This window comes from Vanessa atalanta, chromosome 5 (genome assembly GCF_905147765.1).
Source record: "Vanessa atalanta chromosome 5, ilVanAtal1.2, whole genome shotgun sequence".
Taxonomy (NCBI): Eukaryota; Metazoa; Arthropoda; class Insecta; order Lepidoptera; family Nymphalidae; genus Vanessa; species Vanessa atalanta.
This window is the reverse complement of record NC_061875.1, coordinates 13324147-13347859: the sequence shown is the minus strand read 5'-3', so window position 1 is coordinate 13347859 and position 23713 is coordinate 13324147. Positions and strand designations below refer to the sequence as shown.

The 23713-nt window shown below is 32.4% G+C and overlaps 1 protein-coding gene across 1 annotated transcript; it reads right to left on the bottom strand.

Moving 5' to 3' along the window:
- Nucleotides 1–4947: 4947 nt before the first annotated feature.
- LOC125064416 (sodium channel protein Nach-like) lies at nt 4948–23019 on the bottom strand. The gene is made up of 7 exons (XM_047671408.1): nt 22997–23019; nt 22554–22635; nt 18518–18791; nt 13681–13737; nt 13467–13590; nt 8983–9089; nt 4948–5114 (listed from the first exon to the last, which is right to left on the bottom strand). The coding sequence occupies exons 1-7, from the start codon at nt 23017–23019 to the stop codon at nt 4948–4950; spliced, it is 834 nt and encodes a 277-aa protein (XP_047527364.1).
- Between the last annotated feature and the right edge of the window lie 694 nt (nt 23020–23713).

Below are 23713 nucleotides of genomic sequence, written 5' to 3'. Positions count from 1 at the left end.
GCTTTATATTGCGAAAGTTACTTTCATTCGAGAGACCAAAGGTCATCTCCAGATACATTAGCCTTTGAAGTGCACTCGTCCCGACCCATTGTAAACGTCATTCCGTTACAGGGTACTTCTATTGTAAACATTTTTTTCTTTTTCTTTATAAAATCTTTGATGTTTGTAAACTTTTATTTTAGGTGACCTGTTTTCATGTGTGAGTTAAATTTGGCACAATTTTCCAGCCAATGGTTTGACCTGTCATTTCAAAAACACACCTCTAGCACTGGTGACCGAACAATCTAGTAAACTAAAGTTATACAAATTTTGTACGCGAATTGAATGGAAGCTTGTTTCGTACACGTTTTTCAACTAGTTAGCATATTTATTTAAATATACCGTTATAATACTTTGATTACCATAATATTTAGGCGGATGGTCTAATGGTTCATTAGATGGTAAGTCATTGCCACTACCTATAGACATGGACGAGATGTTACCACTTGTGCCTGTTGCCATACTAGCTTAATATATGCATATATATAATACAAAATATTTCTGATTGGTGACAGACATATACGATGAGTGGGTGTTACCTAACCAGGCGAGTTTGCACGAAGTCCTATAACCAACTAAACTTATCATACCACATTTTATTATAACGCAGTCGAAGTATTTCACATAAAACGAGAAGTAATATAATCACATTCATACTAGTCCATAAATACATAATTGGATTGCGTAATTGCATTACTCGTACAAGTACAAGCTTAAAGCAAGTTTCTTATTAATTAAAAAAAGATGATCAATTTATATTTATTATACAAACATATACATATAATACGATATCTTATTATCAGTTTTTGTAAATAATAAAATATTATAATTTCTAATATAATTATGCAGCAATGATAGAGACATTTTTATTACAATAATTGAAATTTATATTTTTTATAATGTATCATTATTAAAACCAATAGTTAGAACACCTGCTAATAAGTATGATACCTTTGCCTATCGGGCCCATAATTATATAATTACTAACTGTGCCCTCGGATTTAACTGCATTCATTTTAGATGGTACTCGTAACTTAAGAGTCTTATTTTTACTGAAATAAAATAAAATGTTATTGCTGGATAATCGGTTCAACAGATTTAGATTCAGTTTTATTTATTACAAACAAACAAATCTTTATAGATCAGAAGAATATACAAAAATATTCCATAAAAGCTGATATATACATACCATTAATTCAAGAAATAAGAATAAGCTTTTAATCCTAACTTTCCGTTTACATACGGTACAGAGAACTTTTTTGGACAATAATACACCGGGAAATATAATAAATTTACAAAATTTAAAAACTTTATTTTGACTAAATTAATAAATCCATCTTATTATTCATTAAAATAATACTTTTAGACAAAAAAACGCCTGGATTTAGGCTCGGGTTCCATTATTTTTGTGAAAAACGACACTGTAAACATCTATGCGATTTACTTGCCATTTCTTCTCGCTATAGGCTGCTTTCCGAAACGGTGGTAGTGTTTAAATATTGACGATTCAGAAACGCTTTATTGTGAAGTTTACTTGAATAAATTGATTTTATTTGATTTGATTTGACTAATCTAGACTCCGTCAAAGTGTTACCTAACACTGACAACGCTTGTGGCTTGTTATCAATTCAATTCCCATATTGTGACATCTCCGACATTACATGTATGATCGGGATTTTAGTGACTGTTACTGTGTAACTTACACTCTTTGAATAATTCAAATACACTGCCCAGATTATAGTGTACAAGCGACCCGCTCCGGCTTCGCACGGGTGCAATGCTGATACTAAATATACTACAGAATGTCTTACAACGTGCACAGCTTTTTATCATTAGACAATACACGGACAAGGAATAATGCTGTATTGCTTAAAATCGCTTCGAAAAAAATGTTTAAAAATGGTTATTATGGGTTATCCCTAAGAGATAGACATATACAATCACGAACTTTTTTTGAAGACATTTTTAAGGCGTAAAATACTGTAAGTACATATTGATCTATCTCGTAGAGTCCAGCCAGCGTTTGCAATGTAAGCGCTAAGAATGTGTTTATTTAAGATATCACTTTAGAAACCTTTAAAATAATCAGTGTTTCTCTACTATATTGTGCATGTATTACACATATAAACCCTAATCTTTAAACGATATATCTATTAAAAAAACTACCTCAAAATCCGTTCAGTAATTTTCAAGATCTAAGTATACACAGGGACAGGCAGCGGTATGTGGCTTGTTTTATACTGTGTAATGATACCCAAGATTAAAAACTGAATTACTAATTTTATTTAAAAAATATTATGTTATATACAAAACGCTATCATTAATGTTTCTACATATAAGACTGTCAAATGAGAAAATCAATATTTGCTCGCGAGTCTAACTACAACGATGATTAAAAAGAAACTTGAACAGTGAGGTTGGCCTGAATAAAGATTACCTTTGTTTTTATTTTGCGATGTACGGAAATAGTGCTATGAATCGGAACTAGTATGGTTTTTTTTTCTTTAATGGAATATGTGCTGATGGAACAGGAGGCTCACCTGATGGAAAATTACTACCACCACCCATTGACATCTCACACCGAGGGGCTTGCTGGTTTGGGCCCGGCCTTTGAGGAATGAGGAGGTTCTTTTCTTGAAGGTTCTAAAGGTTTTTAATAATTGCGTTCTTCTAAAAAAGCCGTAATGGCCCTTAACCGATGATTTCGGGTTCAAACCCAGGCAAGCATATAAAAATTCAGTGAATTTTTATGTGCCTAAATTGTGTTTATAACTCATCTCGTGCTCGGCCGTGAAGGAAAAAATCGTGAGGAAACTTGCATGTGTCTAGTTTCAACGAAATGACAACATGTGTATTCCACCAACCCGTATTGTAGCAGCGTGGTGGAATATGCTCCAAACCTCTCCTTAAAGGGAGAGGGGGCCTTAGCACAGCAGTGGGAAATTTACAGGCTGCTAATGTATGTACGTAATGTAAAAAAATGATGTCATACACCCACGCGCAAATGATGTTAAGTGGTCAATATTGTATAGACATTGTTATTGTGAGAAATATTAATAAAATCACATTTTTTTTTATATATTGTATATATAGGTAGGACGAACACATGGCCCACGTAATGGTAAGCTAATTATATATAAATAAGAAATATTAATCATTCCTTACATCGCTAATGCGCCGCCAACCTTGCGAAATATGATGTTATCTCCCTTGTTAATTTTTATACTATCGTCTTTCAGCGGACAAGGCCTGCCTTTGTAATGGAACAGAAAAAAATGAAGAAAATAATGCCGTTCTCTACAAAATTAGCTCATCTGATTACACGAAGACTTTCAAGACTAACGTAATTTACATTTCTAAAATTGACAGTGATAAATTAAAGTTCAGAGAGATATATTTTTAGTAAAATCAGTGCATTCAAAAAAGTCACGTGATAAATTATAAAAGTCCCTAAACACAGAGCGTTGAAACACAAAGCAGTTCATAGATAGTGTGACGGCCAAGTTTCACTAAGCAACTGACACTTACGTTCAGCTTTACATATGTATGCGTATTTATCAATTTTACTTAAATAAGTAATACTGTGTCAATCATATTAACTGAAACTAGAATCATCTATCAGAATTTGAAAACTTAATAACGCTGTCCGTATTTAAGTCGCCTGTCTTCGGTCACGTCTGTTCACTGAACTACCTTAATAAACTTATAAATTTTACTATGATCTTTTCAATTTAAATCGAAATTCTATTATCAAAGTCATCAGTGAGATAAGATAAGATCAGGTGAACCTTACAGCCTTTACTGTGCAAAACGCTTGATTTGTCATTTAACATTCAGACAATAAACAAACAAAAATAAGGCTTGACTTTAAAAATGTGTTTCAAACGGTTTTATTAAAACTATTAATATAATTACAAAGTCGCATTTTATCAACTCCAACAACTCTTATAAACATAATAAGCATTTTGCTTCCCATTTTACATGGTTATTTTTTTTTTTTCAAAGGCATGTAAACTGATGCCAGCTGACGACTCCTTAATACGTCTTAAACGCGAAGACAACCATTTACACTACGATGTTGTATGCCGTGGATCTGTACACTGGCTCATTCCTCATTCCAAAATCAAAATCAAAGTGTGTATACTTTATTCAAATAGGCCTTTACAAGCACTTTTGAGTCGTCATTTAACAAACTATATTAAGTAAAGATACCACCGGAATCGGAATGTAGATTCTACCGAGAAGAACCGGCAAGAAACTCAAGAGTTACTCTTTTTCAACATCTAAAAATACAGTCATGTTACTTTAATACAATTATATATGTATTTTATGTCTCCTGCCTGGAAGTCAAAAAGCGTTAACTGCACGCTTTTTTATCATCTATACAATCTTGTATCGAATAATATGCCTTCTTCACAAATGTATTTTTTACAGTTAATTTGAATTTATGAAACGGCCAAGTTAAAGTTAAGCTATTGAGTTAGTCAACTGAAATAGTGATGTTGGCATCGAAATAGACAGGCAAACTACCACTGATAAACCATTTCTAATGATTTTTTTATATCGGTAGGTGGACGAGCTGACTGTAAGTGATGACGACTGATGGTAAGTGGTTACCACCGCCGATAGACAATGGCGTTGTAAGAGATATTAACCATTCCTTACAATGCGCCACCAACGTTGGGAACTAAGACGTTACGTCCCTTGTGCCTGTAGTTACACTGGCTCACTCACCCTTTAAACCGGAATATACCCAATACTAAGTACTGCTGTTTGGCGATAGAATATCTGATGAGTGGGTGGTATTTACCCAGACGACAAAAGCTTGGGCCTGCACAAAGCCCTACCCACCAAGTAAAATCCTTAACATCAATCAAGATTGAAGATAAATACATTTCTAAATATAAATTATCTGAGTAATAAAATGAACACACCATAGTTTGCAATAGTTTTATTTGTATTTTTCAAATAATTACAAGACATTCCCAATACAGAAAACAAGAACGAGTAAATTACTTCAAATAGCGTTATTATCGAGACACCGAAGCTTAGCGAGAAAACTCCTCCGTAGGTAGCTGAAAAAAATTATTTTATGTATTGTATAATATTATAGAAAATTTTGTCGGTTTGAATTTACCGTTTTTTTTTTTATAGATCACATATTCAGGTTTTTTGCCATCGATAAAAGTCAAACCACAAACAACCGCATTTTCTGTTTATAATGTAAAAAGTTACTGCGAAATGTATATTAATTTCAGTTTCAAATACGCGACAAAGCTAGATAGTGTTGACCGTGTGCACTAGGAACTGGACTCACTTGAAAATAAACAATTTTTTTTTTTTTGAAATGAAGAAGTAACCGTCGTGTGAACACAAAATCATCTGCGACGTGCCTCTATATATATGTAGTATATTTATTTTCAAATGCAAAGGAATGCTGTAGGAAAGGTTAGGACCAGGGCTGATGAGGTTAAAACCGATTTTAATGAAAACAAACGATATATCAAAGCGATTCCGAGATTAGCGGTAACAAACGAACATATAAAAAGACAAATATTCTAAAAAACATATTTATGTGATCTATTACGTTAATTCATACACGCAGTAATATTTTTACTCAAATATCTTCCTTGTACAGATTTCGATCAGTTATGATTTTGTAAATGTATAGAAGATGTAGGATGACACTCTGTTTGTCTGTGAAATAAGTTCAATGTCTAGCCGCTGAGATAATTCACTTCTAATAGGTCTGTTCAAGAATAATACTATACAATCTGTGTATTTCTATATATTTTATTTTCACATTGATTTGTATATCATGTTTTTATTTTTAGTATATTTGTTTAGTCTAACTGAATTATGCAAGCTGTGGTTTCCTCTAATTAAAGGAACATACATTTTAATTATGCTAAAAGCCATTTTTTACTCATGTTTAGATTGTATCTTTTCTGAGCAATCCTTAAATAAATATAACTGGGTTATTAATGATATAAGTTATAATTTTGTACTGAATTTAATTTTAAATAAATAAGATGAGAGCCGAGATGGTCCAGTGGTTAGAATGCGTGAATCTTAACCAATGATTTCGGGTTCAAACCCAGGCAAGCAACACTGAATTTCATGTGCTTAATTTGTGTTTATAATTCATCTCTTGCTCAGCGGTGAAGGAAAACATCGTGAGGAAACCTGCATGTGTCTAATTTCAACGAAATTCTGCCACATGTGTATTTCACTAACCCGCATTGGAGCTGCGTGGTGGAATATGCTCCAAACCTTCTCCTCAAAGGCCTTAGCCCAGCAGTGGGAAATTTAAAGGCTGCTAATGTAAATAAGAAAAAAATAAAGGATCATGTTGTGTGAACTGTTTATTTTTGTAAGGACATAATTATGAACAAACACATCGACATATAGATTTACTCTATATCGTACTATATTCCTATCTATTTGCTCACGATGGAGGACCATATCAGCTTGCATTGGTACTCACACTCATTCGAGTGAGGATCATACTTACAAGATATTCGAGTGTGCGTGAAACGACAAAGAGTAGAGACAGCAAAAAAAAATACATTTTATTCGGTTAGTAAATAGATCTACATCTCTGAAATCAATACTCTCGGGGCCTCAGACGTGGAATTTTGGTTACTTCAGTAATAGAGATAAACGTCTGTAAAATTGGCACCTGTCAAGCGGGAGCAACTTGAGTAGGGACTTGAAGACGTATAATATCATATATTATGAGTTCAAAAACAATCATGACACATATATCAAAAAATACTTTCAATACAATTTTTTTTTTATTGATGGTTTTTTTTTTTGCTTTTACGGTATATCATATAGTGTTAATGGTTCATAAACAATACTAAGAAGTCAGAGAGAAATTCGGAAAAAGTAAGGTTATTGCTCCGTTCGGTCGCCCAGGTGTTTTAATGCCAACATCCATTATCTGGAGCACAATAAAACACGTTACTTAACTTACTCTTACTAAAGGAAATTTATATAAAACTAACATTTATACTAAAATTGTACTTACGACCTGAGTTGTTTTATCGCTAATAGTGTTCTTTGTTTTCGTAATTTCATTATTTAATAAAGAGAATAAACATGTTTCATAGCTGGCACTTTATATAAGGTTGAAAAATATAGTTACATTAAGATGCGTATACGTATTATATATCACTACGTTCTAAGTATGTCTAACCGGACAATGCATCTGTAGCACCCACTTGGAGCAGTGTCGATGCAACGTTGTAGATTTTGTAGGACCATGCTTCAAAAATATAACTATGTACTCTAGTGGAGCGCTTGCAGCAGTGTAAAGCGATAAATGTTCACATTATAACTATGTATAACTATTTTTTTTCTGGCATGAATACTAAAATATGATAATAATGTCCTCCTGACCGATTTCGGTTATAAAGAAGTGCGTGGGAGTCAGCTGTCTTAAAATTATTACGAAATAAGACTAATATTATATTGTAAAGGCTAAAAACAAGGCCGGATTTAGGCCTGGAAATCTGGGGCAACAGCCTCGGGCCTCCTCAAGAGAGATTGTAAAAAAGATATAATTCAGATGGACTAATATGTTCATGTAAAATATGTGTAGATATCGTAAAATACGATTGCTGTGTGTGATGTTTTTGACGTTAATGATTAACATTATTAAAGTCATTTATAAGAAACTAAGAGAAAATAAGGTAAATAACTTATTGAAAAATTCAAGTGACAGGAATTGATCAAATTAATAAAATTATTAAAGGAATTCGACTCCAATGTTGTATACATATATGTCGCAGTCAACTGGTTAATTAGCCATTCAATTAAACGCCTAGCCAATTTACTAAGCAGTGCTGTTCAACCAGCGGGCCGAATGACACTCAGCCAAATCATCTTTCATTCATAGGGACTCTCGCGTAAAAAAAAAACATAAAAGGCACAGATTCATACAATTGATTGTGCAAAATTGCTACAAAACTGACTCTGTTAACTTTTACTCTTTTAGTAAGAATTAAGAAACCGAGGGTGCGAAGGGGGTGCAGCACCCGTCTTCTGTATCAAAGCACTTTCATACGAAAGGTGTTTCGAAATTGTTGATATACAACTCATTTTTAAGGTTAGGTTTACAATATTTATTTTTGTTGATATCTGAGGAACGAAGCATTTTAAGTTTGAGGTCAGACCGAAAAGACCAGAGGTAGAGAGTTGGGCTTTTTTTTAAGCAATTTTAAAAAGAGGAGAGTCTTAAACACGTTACCCTATTCAATAAACGGAAGATGAATTAGCTGAGTGTCATTCAGGCCGCTGATTGAATATCACGTAAAGTGGCTAGGCGTTTAATTGGCTGGCTGATCTTATCTGCGACATACATAAAATAAATATATCCTAATAATAGTAGTACATGCTCATAATTTATTTTATGACAACATTAATAAATATAACAAAACCTTTTAATGTACATTTTAAGTAAGCTTTTGAAAGAACGTCTTTTAGTTTATCTACGTTTTTGTGTACTTAAATGAATCTCTTCGACGGATAAGTAGGTATTTAATGGTAACTTATTTTGTGACGTCACTCTTTATGTATATTATTTTTAAATTTACAAAGAGCTTGAAAGTGAAACATAAACATAACATAAGCAGCCCGTAAATGTCCCACTGCTGGGATAAAGGCCTCCTCTCCCTTTGAGGAGAAGGTTTTGGAGCATATTCTACCACGCTGCTCCAATGCGGGTTGGCAGAATACACATGTGGCAGAATTTCGTTGAAATTAGACACATGCAGGTTTCCTCACGATTTTTTCCTTCACCGCCGAGCACGAGATGAATTATAAACACAAATTAAGCACATGAAAATTCAGTGGTGCCTGCCTGGGTTTGAACCCGAAATCATCGGTTAAGATGCACGCGTTCTAACCACTGGGCCATCTCGGCTCACAATCACTCACCAATGAAATAGTTGAAGTCAATGAGGAGCATATTTTTAAAACAGTTGCATGTTGACTTTGCAAAGTACACTTGAAGCGACGACAGTTCACTAATGTTACGACCTAACCTGCAATAATAAAAAATGTATTTAAACCTTTGAAAAATTTGTATTATTTGTAATAGTATGATTTAATATTTACACGTCCATTTATTACATTGTTATACATTTACAAGAAGTCAGTTAAGCCTGTATAATTACGACCACATAGAACATTTTAAAAAATTATGACGATCATCATCATACCTTTAGGTAGCACATATCGTTATCTCTTCCCTAAATTTAATTAAAATGGTTATATTTTAACATTTTCTAAAATGAATGATACTCCCAACTGTGAAGTATGTGGTGTATTAGAAGACGTTTCACTTGTTATTGGCATGTCCGTAACCACAGTTTAAGAGAAACACTAAAATATGAACTAAATTTAAATTTGTTAAATATTTGTGCTTTTAATTCTATTCTTAGTAGCCCTTCGAGTATTTCAGCAATTAAAATTTATGAATTTGTTAGTATTTTTCTCGTACTGATTTAGTCTTACTTTTTGAACCATTTTTGATTGAATTTAGCGTGTAACGATGGGGCTGACATATAGGCTGCTTATAAAGGTCCCTTAAATACTAGAATTAAAAAAAATAGATTAGTTAGTAGCGAATTGTTAATTTATCCAAACAAAGTCAATTTAAACAAATAAAATACGATGTCAGTTTGATTTTATTCTTACATTGAGAGCAATCAAGGTTCGTAGTTGAAGCCGATTGTATTGTATGAAAACTTCAGAGCAGCGATAATGGTTCTTGTACGATTTGAAGATATCTCACAATTTTCAATCTTGATCGTAATTATTTAAAAATATGAAATGTATCTTTATTGTATGTGCAATAAGGTGTATATTTACGTGGATATTATGTGAATGATTCGTGTTATCTCGGCTTGCTAAAGACTCACAAGCAAGTTTGTTTCGAACTTATATAAACTATACACAATGGACCTTAAAAAAATCTTTAGTTTTACTTGACGATAAGATGGATACCAGGTACAATAGCAAACTAGATCATCTATAGATCTATAGATATAAATAGATCATCTAACTTGAATAACGGATTATATAAATGTACTTAAATTGTTTTCTAAACATATACGTGAAATGTTATTGTTATAATTGTGTACAAATATTCGCCTGTGGCCTTGCCCGCATGTTAAAGGGACGGATGTTTCAGATATAATAAAGTAGACTTATCCTTCGATGGGGTTCAAGCTTGCTTCATATTAAATTATGTCAAATTCTGTTCAATATTTTAGTCGTGAAAACGTAACAGCTAGACAGCCAAACTTCCCTTCATATATTATTAGTATAGGTGACTGTTATATAATAATAATTTGACCACTATGTATATGGTTAATCTTCGATATAGCTTAGATAGCTTTGTCATACAGTCTTAACAATAATCAGACTAATGTAGAATGTTTCTACGAATTAACTAGAAGTATTACGTTACACCATAAATACATTCAAAATGTTATCTCCAAAACTATATAAGTCCAAATCCAAAACTATATAACTATAGCCTTATAAGGTTGATGGATTGATTCTAAACTTGAAATCTATACTTTTTTTATTCAGTTTATTATACTCATTGATGACCTTTCTAATATCGTTGCTTAAAATTATAAGTACAGCCTTATAAGTATTATCCTTACATGCCGAACCTTCTCCAATAAATATATATATATTCCATATACCTATTGCAAAAAAATTATGCAAATTGAATAGGTAGGTTCAGAGAAACGAGCAAATATCTCGACATACATACATCAAAGTAGACGTCTAAAACACATTACGTTTAGTTCTGTACGAATAAATAAAGTTTCTGTTGCTGTGTATGATTTCAAAATCAATATATTTTTAATACGGCTTTTTACAAATAAAGAAAAACCAAACACCCATTACTTTTATTTTTGCCTATCTGTCCGTTGGTCTCTTATCTTTAATCTTCACAAATATAAATTTTACGAATAATAGAGAAGGGCACAGTTACATAACACACATAACATAACATTAACAGTCTGTAAATTTCCCACTGCTGGGCTAAGGCCTCTTATCCCTTTGAAGAGAAGCTTTGGAGCATATTCCACTACGCTGCTCCAATGCAGAATCCCATATAGCAGAATTTCGTTGAAACTAAACACATGCAAGTTTCCTCACGATGTTTTCCGTTACTCCGAACACAAGATGAATTATAAGCACTTGCCTGGGTTTGAACCCGTAATCATCGATTAAGATGCACGCGTTCTAACCACTGGGCCAACTCGGATCTGATGGCACAGTTAGTTTACGATTTATTGCATGGTGCTTTATTTGTTACAAAACATTTATAGCGTAGTAAATCATACTTCTTACGGAACTACCCTTGACTTGAGGCCATATTTTATAAATCAATGAACAAATATTTACACGTCTTTCAACATATCCGTTGCCTAAATAATATCAAAGTATTTGTACTTATATTAAAAACTTGCAGGTACTATTAACATTTCTAATAAAAAAACTATATAAAAACTCTCATAAAATATTGAGTGTGTTTTGTTTATGATGTAGGTAAACGGACGGGCCAATGGACCACTTGATGGTAAGTGCTGTAAATATATTAACCCTTCTTGATATAAATTTCCTTAGACTGAAACACAACTATACTATGTAGTGCTATTTGGTAGAAGATTATCTGATGACGTGATGGTTCCTATTCAGACGGGCCTACACAAAGTCCTACCAAGTAGTTATGAATTTTCTACCTTTTTTTTTTTATTAATACCTTACAGTAACTTTAATTTTAAGCATAAATGTGGAAAAAGCAATCACAACTGATACGTTGAATTCTCACAAGTACGTAACTAAATAATTCATATTAATGAAAAGCCTTTTTCATAGTAATTTACTTTTTAAGCTATACAATCCGATTGGCAGTGGGCGGAATATAAGGCGATATTTAAATAAACGCGTCTGGGAATTTACATGATTACAGTAAATGTGCATGAATAGAAAATGTCGACCATAACAATAAACTTTGTATTATGGGTAAATAGTTCTATAACGAGTTTTTCTTCCTGTCACCAGTAATCAGACATTCCAAAGAAGACGACAAGGAATTGTTTAGTGGTTGTATTGCAAAAAATGTTTTGTATAGCGGGTAAATATATATTCATTCCCTAGCAATACAGAAATTCTTAAAATAACTTGGTTGTCATTGCAGTCGTAAATAAAAGCTTGTACGAGAAGGGCTGGCAGTCAGCAAGCGGGACTTAAGCTGCACATACATATATATGCAAAACACAGGTTTGTTACGAATGATGTGTAAAGTGAAAATAAAAATGAGATATTTCTCACACAAGTTTAATTTTATTTATCTTTGTATAGTTGTATTTTTTTGCCAGGGTTTAAAAAATAGAATAGTCTAAGCTTATTCAAATTAATTATGTTAATAAAATAAGCCCATATGTCCCAGTGGTTAGAACGTGGATAGTGGTTAACCGACGATTGCGGGTTCAACTCAGGGAAGCATCACTGAATTTTCATATGCTTAATTTTTGATTATAATTCACCCTGCCCTGCATGTATCTATTTTCAATACAATTTTGTCACATCTTTATGTTTGAATCCGAAGGGAAGCGCGGTGGAATTAGCTCTATCCCATCTCCTCAAAAGGAGAGGAGAGATAGACCAGCAGTGGGATATTCAATAGTATTTAATATAGTATGGTAATATATATATTTTTATTTTATAATTATAATTCTAGATTTAAAAACAGTTTCTTTCAAAATGCATTTAGTGATTTATTCTCATGTATTTGTTTTATTTAAAACAAAAAATAATAGAAATAATAAAAATAAAATTCAAAAGAATAAGAATTGCCAATCTCCAATAACAAAGGTTTCTGCAAAAGAAAATAAAGACTTTTTGATGGATTATATTAGTTTTATATAGGGATTATAATTCGTCTACAGTTGAGCCGAGCACGCCTCAACGAAGGTTTCAGTGACAGCTCTTAACTTCATGGATATCAGTCTGAGTGATCTTTTATTATTTAATTTTACCATTCTCTATCTATATCGCGTTTTAAATTGTAATTAATAATATTTTTATAGGCGTAATATTTTAACAATACGGTTCGGATACGATTTATAGGGACTGAACTGTGCGAGTTAAATTAATATAATAATTAAAGAAAAACCTTTATTAAATATAACGCCTCGCCTTAATGCTTCCACTGAGCAAGAGTTTTGGTTCATTTTTAGCCCATTGCGATTCAACGGGGAAACGATGCAAGAATTCTTAATTCTTATTTGTATATAGTTAAGGCTTGAATGTTAATTCTTATGTCGATAACATTTTTTTTATTTAGTAATCTAAATTTAATATGTTTCACTTTTATTCAACAGCTTACTCACGTTATATTCCTCGGGTAGAAATCTGCTAGCAGCGGCATGACGTCACTGGTAATACTGTATCTCTTATCTCGACATTCTATGTAGCAAATTGGCGTGCAATCTTTCTCCCATTCTATATCACGAGCTGTTGAATATATAAAATGATTAAACGATGTATTTGTCTACTAATGTAAAAAGAAGTCATAAAAATTCAGAGAGAAGAACAAGACCTTACCACGCAAATTGTTCAGACATTCCAGGTCTCCGAAATCGCAAATTCGTAAAGCCTTATCTAGAATAAATAAAAATTTAAATTATGTCAAAATCATAAAAAAGTAAAAATATATACAATATCTTAGTTATTAGAAATTGACTGCCTCTCTGATCTAGTGATTAGAAACAAAACAGCAGATCCGAAGGTCCTGGGTTCTAATTTTACATCGGCTTGCCGAATATGCCGAAAATTTTTCATCAGTCTGGAAATTGGAGGAGGAGCCTAATTTGCGCACAACATTGTACACTTTAATATATCCAGCGTAGTTGGCCGGTCCTCCTTAAGATTGACCGTCGTGATCAGAACATTACATATATGTTTTAAACACTGGTCTATTTTATATAAAATAAATCCTATTATAAAAAAAACTTCTAGATTAGGATCCTTGATTCTTTGTTTAAGCAATTTGACTATACGATTAAAGAAATACACCTAAATCTGAATATTTAAAGTTAAACAAGTATCAACGTGACGTCTAGATCTTTGAACCTATCTCATTAATAAGAACTTTTTGTCGTAGAGCTAGAGTCAGATTTAAGACATCCAAACTTCTGTTCCATATTTGAAATTTCTAAAAAAAACATTGTTCCAACGAGATAAGAATTTTAATACAACAAAAGTGCTGAAGAAATAAAATACAAGTATAATTCTGTGTCAGTATAAGGCACTGACATATTTAAATTTGAATAAAAAACATTACATAACAAGAATATTATAGAAAACTACTGCAAAACCCGACTTTAAGAAATTTTTAAAATTTTTTGATAAATAATAAAGGGTTAGAGGCCTTTGTTGCCCCAAGGCGTACAGGTCCAAATCCAGCTCTGTCAAGCATATTCACATTACTTGATTTTCATCAGAGACCAACAAACTTCGGGACTGGATTGTGCATTCGATATTTGTGGAAGTGATTTAAAATTTCGCTTTCGTCGAAAGTATTCAACATATTTTTCCATCGTAAATCGTGTAATGGAATACATAATATGATATAATTTTCAAATGTTTTGGCATTTACTAGAAACGTAATTGACGATCGGTGGTCACCGCTTTGCTTTTGAATATTTAATATCTCACTAAACGATAATTACACTATGTCAGATACCTTTACGTACCAATAACAACTGTGAAAACTATGTTTTAATTCAACCAGTTGGACGATATTTGGAAATTGCAAATATTGACTAAAATAAATGCAGTTAATTTGAAATGTCATATATACACTTAACTTTTATTTAATTGTATATATATCAATCTAGTAGAGATTGTACTTATTAATACTGAACGCAAAACTGCTTCGAAAATAAAACAACTATTTAATAACCTATAAAAAAAAACTCAATGAAATGTACTTTGTAAAATTTCTTGTTTTTGTTTTTTATTATTATTATTATTAAATATAAAAAAAATAGTTTTGAAGCGATTGATTCAATCGTATATGCATTTGTAAATAAACGGTATTTTAAATTAACATGGCACAAAACTTGTTACAGTAACTGTGAGTCACGTCATTTATCTCCAAGCCAAAGTTTCTCCTATATATTCAACAGCGCTGCGTCTAACGACTTATCCAGGAGGACGATGAGGACAATTTTCTTGACAGCTTGTCTTTGTGAAATTTTGTTTCTTACCTTAATTATTTTAAATTTAAAAAACTTTAACGTCAAATAACAAAATCGCGATTAAAGTTAATAATTCACTGCATTATCTGAAACTTAATAATATTCGTATTAGGTATATCGTGTGGTTATTAAGGACAAAGCTCTTAGCATTAATTAGGTTTTCTGTTCGACTAAGTGCTTTTTATTGTTAAAAGCCCCAATATTTCAGTGAATATTATAAGCAAAGGTTCGTTCAATTATCCGTCTTATAGGTGAGAAATTTAATCCTTATTGTGTAACTATGGTAAAGTATTTCAGAAATGATCGTCATTACCCCATATTTATGGTACTGCTCGACTTTAGCTAAATAAAAAAGAAATAACTGTAAAAAAAACGGAAGCAATTATTCCCAAGATATACCAATCAGAAATGCCATTAAATAATATAAATAAATAAATATTGGACAACACACACATACATTACTTTGATCCCAATGTAAGTAGCTAAAGCACTTGTGTTATGGAAATCAGAAGTAACGACGGTACCACATACACCCAGACCCAAGACAACATAGAACTAATGAAATTTTTCTACGTCGTCTCGGCCGGGAATCGAACCCGGGACCAAGGAGTGGCGTACCCATGAAAACCGGTGTACACACCACTCGACCACAGAGTCGCCATTACCATCTGATCAGTGGACTCCTTCATCAACACTCTAGGACTCGTTGATGGTGTGCGATATTCAGTTGGTATTCAAATGAATTATATTCAGATGCATTAACGTTTGCTAAAATGTTATTACTACTTGTGATTTCCAACGGAAACTCAGGGATACCTCAGAGTATTTATTTCCAGATCTTTCGATTTCATGTGGCATCGATAAAGTAAAGTCTTCTTGCATCGATAAAGCTTTAATTTAAATTAAATTATGTGACATTAAATACAACAGGACAGGATAAGATGTTTTGATTTTAGAATTTTAATCTATGTAAACTTTATCAAACGATTTAATCCAGTAAGTTAATTTTAGCCAGTTACTACGTGGTATTAGTATTAGTTAATGTTACAGATAGGTGCTTATATATCTAGAAAATTATAGAAACAACTCTTACAGTCAACTGAATTTTCCGTTTCGATGACAAGTTATATTATATTTTTTACTACGGCGAAATAAAAAAGTTACATTTAGTTTGTTAGTTAATAAGACTTCGTACGTATTGTGTTTTTAAATAAATTGACGTAGATTACGTAAATTCATATAAATTCCAACATGGCAGATATAAAGTGCAGAACACTTTGAAAAATAAAAATAAATAAATTAAAAATTTGATGGCGCCACTTTGTTTTGAGAGTGTCAAGAAACGAAAAAAAGTGATAATGACATTTTTGACAGTAGCATTGATCACTTTGACAAAATCAGTGATAATCTTTTGTGTACAATAGGTAAGGATAAGATTAGAACGCCAAGTTTCCGACTCCGTAAAGCCAATAAATCATTCTTGGGGCAAGGTATCCGCTTCTATAAAAAAAATCCGCAGACATTTTTAACTCTGCCGTTTAATAGATTCAAGTCAATTGTAAAAAATACATTGGTAAAGAAGGCATATTATTTGATACAAGATTATATTGATAATAACAAAAGCGTGGAGTTAATGCTTGTTGACTTCCAGGCAGGAGACATAACATACATAATATATAATTGTATTTGACTAACATGACTGTATTTTTAGATGTTGAAAAAGAGTAACTACTGAGTTTCTTGCCGGTTCTTCTCAGTAGAATCTACATTCCGAACCGGTGGTAGCTTTACTTTAAATAGTTTGTTAAATGGCGATTCAAAAGTGCTTGTAAAAGCCTACTTGAATAAAGTATATTTTGATTTTGATTTTGAATAGTACGGTTTGACGTTTCTTCACTCTTTTGTGTGAAGCATATGCATTTGCGTCACCAAGACGTGCCTGGTGGAGCGTCGTTACTTTATATCGAAAGCGCTGATTGTATTACTGTTATATTGTAAAACCTTCAAACACGTGGTTTTAATTCTCCTCGCCCGCCTACCCACGATCGCTCGGCAGCCAGATGGAAACAAAAAATTATCTTAATGGCAATTTGTCGTTAAACTTATCTAGTTGATATATTTACATAATTGTTAATTGATAGAATACATAATACACTGACGGAATCATCAACATCATCGAAATTCATAATTACTTTCGAAATAATATTTTTGATAAGTATGCAAACTTTTTAGATTAAGCTAAATGAAAATGTCGATACTGTTCGTTAATCATACAAAAAAAAAACAAAATTTAAAAATAGAACTGCAGTAAAAGAACTTATGATAGACGGGAAAAATTAAAGTATAATCTCAAATTCATGTGTTATTCGAGGAAATTCATTACTTTTGTTTTTTTTTCTCATTTGCTATTTTAATTATTTTTTTTTGTCAGTATTGGTTATTATTAGTATTTAAATTTAAACTCATCAAAACTCTCGTAACAGTAAATATGGATACTCTGTCCGAACAAGCCGCTCTAATATTGGCACGGACGATTAATAGAAATTTAAATTTTAACCTGTCTACCGTTTCTAGAGTATACCGAAGATTTGTACAGACTTGTTCCTATAAAAGGAGACCCGGTACCGGCAGAACTCGAGCAACCACGTCGTGACGACCGATTTTATTTCAAATTCCCTACGAAACGCTTTCCTCATCAAAACAGAGCTGAATGAAGTGCGTGGAGTAAGCGTGAGTATACTAAAAATAAGAAAGAGCCTTAATGAAACGGCAATCACCCCTCATAGACCAGCAAATGGTCTAAAGCAGTCTGCAGCTCACAAACAAGCTCGCTTAGAATATGCGCGATTTCACATCAGCGATTTCACAAGTGTAGAACAATATTTCACAAGACCGGTTTATAATCCGAATCATATCTATACGGAACCGATTAGAATCTGTAATAATATACGAATTATATAATTATTATAATGTAAGAATTTAAATTTCTATAAAAAGTATGAATACTTGTTTATTTTTTTTATTTCAAAGACGTCAGAACATTGGTGCCGTTAATTAGTCTGTCAGTGTATATATATACTAATCATTTTGTTCTGTTGTATTAATTATTCTGCTTTCAAATCGTTTGTATGTATACCTGCGACAATATTAAAGGAACTTTCATTTGAGATAACACTTACCTTTCGGATATTTATATGGTACGCATCCGCACTGATCTGCATAGTTCTTCATTTTACATTCAGTTTTACAAGTTTCGCTACTAAATCTGTCCGTATGTTGAAGTAAGAATTCATCGTGGAAGGCGCAATTGCGCTTCTCCAAAGGCACGTGTCTGATGTCATCATCACTTTGGAATATCCTCGGTTCCACTTTAATATCTAATGACTGACCCAGCACGACATATTTGTATAAAACTGTTATTTCTGGATAGTCAGTTGGATCGTTAAGGAGAATCTGGAAAATATTTATTATTATTAAATAATCCAGAAGATTGTAATTGTATCTTATTTCTAGATCATAATTATCACTTTCAATGTTTGATTTATATATTATTATTTATTATTATTAATAATATATCGTTCCTCTACGTATTTTATATAGTAAAAAAAGTATTTACACTTTGCAATTTTGACCTAATATTTACGCGTAATTGAAATACTGAAATGTTTAACCCTACGAGTTTATTCGGCAGAGATCCGTCGCTACCGTGCTTGATAAACGCTATGTTCGGCGGCGAGAGGTGGCTGGCGGTAATGGTCTCTTTTTGCGAAGTGTCATATCAAGGCCGCGGAAAAAAACGGTGAGACGACCTAGGTGCTAAGCGTGCTTTCTCCTCATGCCGTAAGCATCGCCAAGAATAGGCGTTCTCTGTACTCCATGCCCAATACGTTCTCTGTACTCCATGCCAAATTTGGTATGAAGTAAGGTTGAACAACAGGAGACTAACCCATAAAACGCGAGCGAAGCCGCAGAAGACGAATCGTATCTCATAATTTAAAAACTGCCATACGGTTAAACTTTAAACTTGTCCAAAAGATAAGACGAGTAAGCTTGTAAATATTGATTAATGTATTTTATTAGTAACTTATGAGTTTTTTCGTGGTTATCATCAGCAAAATAAATATTACCACAAACCGTAAAAATAAATATTACCGCAAAATTAATATTTCACATGGTGGTAGGGCTTATCATCACTCATCAGATATTCTACCGCCAAATAACAGTACTTTGAATTGTTGTGTTCCGGTTAGAAAGGTGAGTGAGCCAGTGTAATCACAAACACAAGGGACATAACATCTTAGTTTCCAAGGTTGGTGGCGCATAGGTGATGTAAGGAATGGTTAATATTTTATACAGTGCCTTTGTCTATGGGCGGTGGTGTCCACTTACCATCAGGTGGCCCATACGCTAGTCGGCCAACCAATCCTAAAAAAAAAATGTTACCTAACTTTAGTCGAGCACGATCTTATAATTAAGTTTCAATTGCCACATCACAGGATCAAGTTGAATGTAAAATTGCAAGCGGTTCGGAATAATTCCACTCCGAAGAACCCGCAAGAAAGTAGTCACTCGTAAAAATAAAATACATAGTCATACATAGTGAATAGCTATATACAATGACATTTAAAAATATATACGTGATGTATAGGAAATCAACAGATACGTAGCTTACGTTTTTTATCATCTACGATTCATTTGTTGTGTTATATTTTTAAAATAACATTTCAATTTTAAAGTGAAAGAAACCCTTTGAGTTGAAATGGGCATGTGAGGCGTGGAGACAGACGTTACTAAAAGAGTAAGTGAGAAGAAAAAATAATTAAGAATTTCTCATTACAAAAATTCATTCGTTCGACATTTAACAAATATCGAACGTAACCATTATTTAAAATTCTCAATTTATTAACATTTGTATGCATCTATGATTGTCAAAAAATATTGTATATACTAGTCAGAATATTGTATGGTTTAATACGCGATGTCTAAACTAATTTTAGCAAAGTGTGATCGTATGATAGTTAAAAGAATAGATTGCCAGTACAAAATATTTGCCCTATTTAAGAGAAAATTACATAACTGTTTGGTCAACAAAATGTATTTACCCTGTAAAAGAATAAATTAGTTTTATAATATATGTCGAAGGAAAATCAGGTATTTAAGATTAGTAATTATTATTTTTATAATTGAAAACGATTTGATATTTAATATTTAGTGAATTCTGAGATGTGAAATTAGTCTGAATTATTTTACCGTCCATAAGTAGTTGTTATATTGAGTAAATAATGCGCCCACCCAATTTTGTTGTAAAAGGCCGAACGTCCGCCGGTATTGAGAGGCTTGTTCGAGCCGTCGGAGAGATCGGATCTCCTCAGTTTGGAATAAATCAGAGAAGAATATTTTCTGAGTTTAATTTCATACCTTCGAGGATGGATAGAAATCCAAACCTTAACATTCGCGACATCAGCAATGCTGACGTCAAGTTTTTTTTAAAAAACAAGCCGGGACAAACTACTTCGTCATATATATACTAATATTATAAGGAGATATGTTTGTTTGTACGTAGAGGGTAATCTCCGGAACTAATGATCGAGTTTTTTTCATCGGTAGATAGCAACATTATTTGTGAGCGCTATGGTATGTAATTATAATATATATAAAATAATTTTCTTTATAAATAAATGTCATCTGAGCGAAGCCGGGGTGGATAGCTAGTTTAATAATATATTTATATTGTGGCTTGTAAATTTATAATGTATGTATTTTGTTAATTTCAGTTATAATATTCGCATTGCGTCATAAACAAACATGGATGTTTAAAGCGAATTTGAAAAGGATTATAGGTGTGTTATTTTATTTTGTGTATCAACTTATTGTTAGATTGAATGTTAAATCCATTATTTGTGACATTGGAGCTATACCCGAGGATCTAAACCCTTTTTGTACAATTAATGACCATAATGCTTAGAGTTGAATTAAATTAGGGACACGAATCACAATATCCTGTCAGGGCGAGAGACGAATGTATCAGTATATTCTATTTGTATTTATTCTTTGTATACTGAAAGCCCTTAGCGAGATGACAAATTATCACAAGTGGTGACAAGTGACTATCAACTCTATTTTAATGTTCCAAAACAAAAACACTCAGATAATTTTGTGTGAATATTTTTTGCGTAACAATTTTCAAGTGGGTTTGTTTTCACTTTGAAAATAACATAACGTATATTTTGAATGTTAAATAAATATGTTTTAAAATGTTATATATAAATACAATCATAGTTTCTCGAATTGAATAATTCGTTATATAAAATACTACTAATATCTCAGACATAATAGGTCTATCTGTGTTGTAATAATATATGGACATAATAATAAAAAAGGCAAATATTCATGTCATATTGTAGATGAGATCTTTGATAACAATTTTATTAATAACCGTTGCCACATTACCCTATTTTTCCGATTTCATTCGGATAATATAAGGATTCTAGTACGTGCTATTTTTTGCCGGGAACGGGGCGGATATTAGACGGAAAATTGGCACGTGTACGTTAATATGTCGTAATATTTCCAAAACTACTCGTTCAATGGTTGTAACTAATGTGCTTATGAAATTAAATGTTTTTATTTTATATTTGATTTGATTGAATGAAAGGTAAATTGTGGTTTACGATTTATGACGTATTAAAAAAAAACTACGTACTAGATCTCGTTCAAAGCAATTTTCGGTAGAAATTTGCATGGTAATGTTCATTATATATTTTTTTTTAGTTTTATCATACTCTTATTTTAGAAGTTACAAGAGGGGGCAAACATTTTACCACTTTGGAAGTGTCTCTCGTACAAACTATATAGTTTAGAAAAAAATGATATAAAAACCTCAATATCATTTTTAAAGACCCATAGGGCAGATGAGTTGATGAAAAAAAAAAAATTTTTGAGTTTCAGTTCTAAGTATGAGGAACCCCCAAAATTTATTGTTTTTTTTTCTATTTTAGCGTGAGCCTCTTAATGCGGTTCACATAATATATCTACTAATGATAATATAGTTCCAATAGTTTCGGAAAAAAGTCGATGTGACACACAGAAATGACGAATCCATAAGGGTTCCGTTTTTTACCTAAATACCCTAAAAAGTCACTATGTTAAAATTTAGTTCATAAAGAGCTTCTTATATTATAAATGCAGTTACCGGCATGGCACCATTTGTCTTACCTTAGCTCCGTTGTATGGCGTCAAAGACCATTCAGGATAATCGCTCGGCTCCACGTTCAAAACCACGCTCAGACCAGATCCTCTGCAGTATTAAAATATATTTAATGATTTACACGATTTTGGAATGATGACTTAAAGATATACAATTGTGTAAAAACAATTGTGTTTCAAAAACATAATTAGTATTTGCAAATCATTCGAAAATCAAATTTTCAACAAGCTAGGCCGATAGATGTTTCACGACGAAATCGAGGAAGCTTATTACAAGAACCAATATCAAGTAATATACGTATGTGTGTGATATTTTGAAGAATAAAATAGTCATATTTCAATCCTCCTCAAGGAATAGTTGTTCATCAGACTTGTCAAAGTCTGAAATAAATAAAAATGAGAAACTATTTCTTGAGGAAGAATCTCAACTATGAGGAAGATTTTCAGTATACAGATCACCTTTACGCTCAGTCATAGTGACTGACGGGCAGAAATTCATCTAAATTTAATGCTATGTTTTAATTTATTGGACAATAAATAAATAAGTTTTTTTTACTTTCTTCCTATCGGGTATCCTCAATAATAATAAATGGTGTGAACAAGTAGAACATATTATAGGTATTATTTTGATAATCTCATTTTACAATAAAAATATCTGAAGGTGGACTGACTCAAAATTGTGGAATAAGGAAATTTGTCACTTATCTGTAACTCTATCTGTCTGTCTATCTGTTGCTTAATGTTGTCTTAGATTTTCGCGATTATTAAACTAGTTTTATATCTGTTGCTTTTCCACGTTTGAATCATTGAAGCGAATTTAATGAAATTTAGTAGGAACAAGCTCGAGTTCCAAGAAAAGACTTAGACTACTTTTATGGCGAACTATCTGACTATCGATCTTCTTTGTTAAAAGTGACCGCAAATACAATACGGTTCACGCGATAGATTAAAGAATAGCAAATTTGTAGCTAATTTATTACATTTATATGAAACCTATGAGCCGAGATGGCCCAGTGGTTAGAACGCGTGCATCTTAACCGATGATTTCGGGTTCAGACCCAGGCAGGCTCCACTGAATTTTCATGTGCTTAATTTGTGTTTATAATACATCTCGTGCTCGGTGGTGAAGGAAAACATCGTGAGGAAACCTGCATGTGTCTAATTTCAAC

Excerpts from the sequence above, each read along its gene's own strand:
- LOC125064416 (XM_047671408.1), bottom strand. The coding sequence starts at position 23,019 with ATGACTGAGCGTAAAGGTGATCT. Across the intron at positions 22,636-22,996 it reads ACTGAGCGTAAAGGTGATCT|AGGATCTGGTCTGAGCGTGG; the intron begins GTATACTGAAAA and ends TTAATACTGCAG. Across the intron at positions 9,090-13,466 it reads TTCTACCCGAGGAATATAAC|GTTAGGTCGTAACATTAGTG; the intron begins GTGAGTAAGCTG and ends TTATTATTGCAG.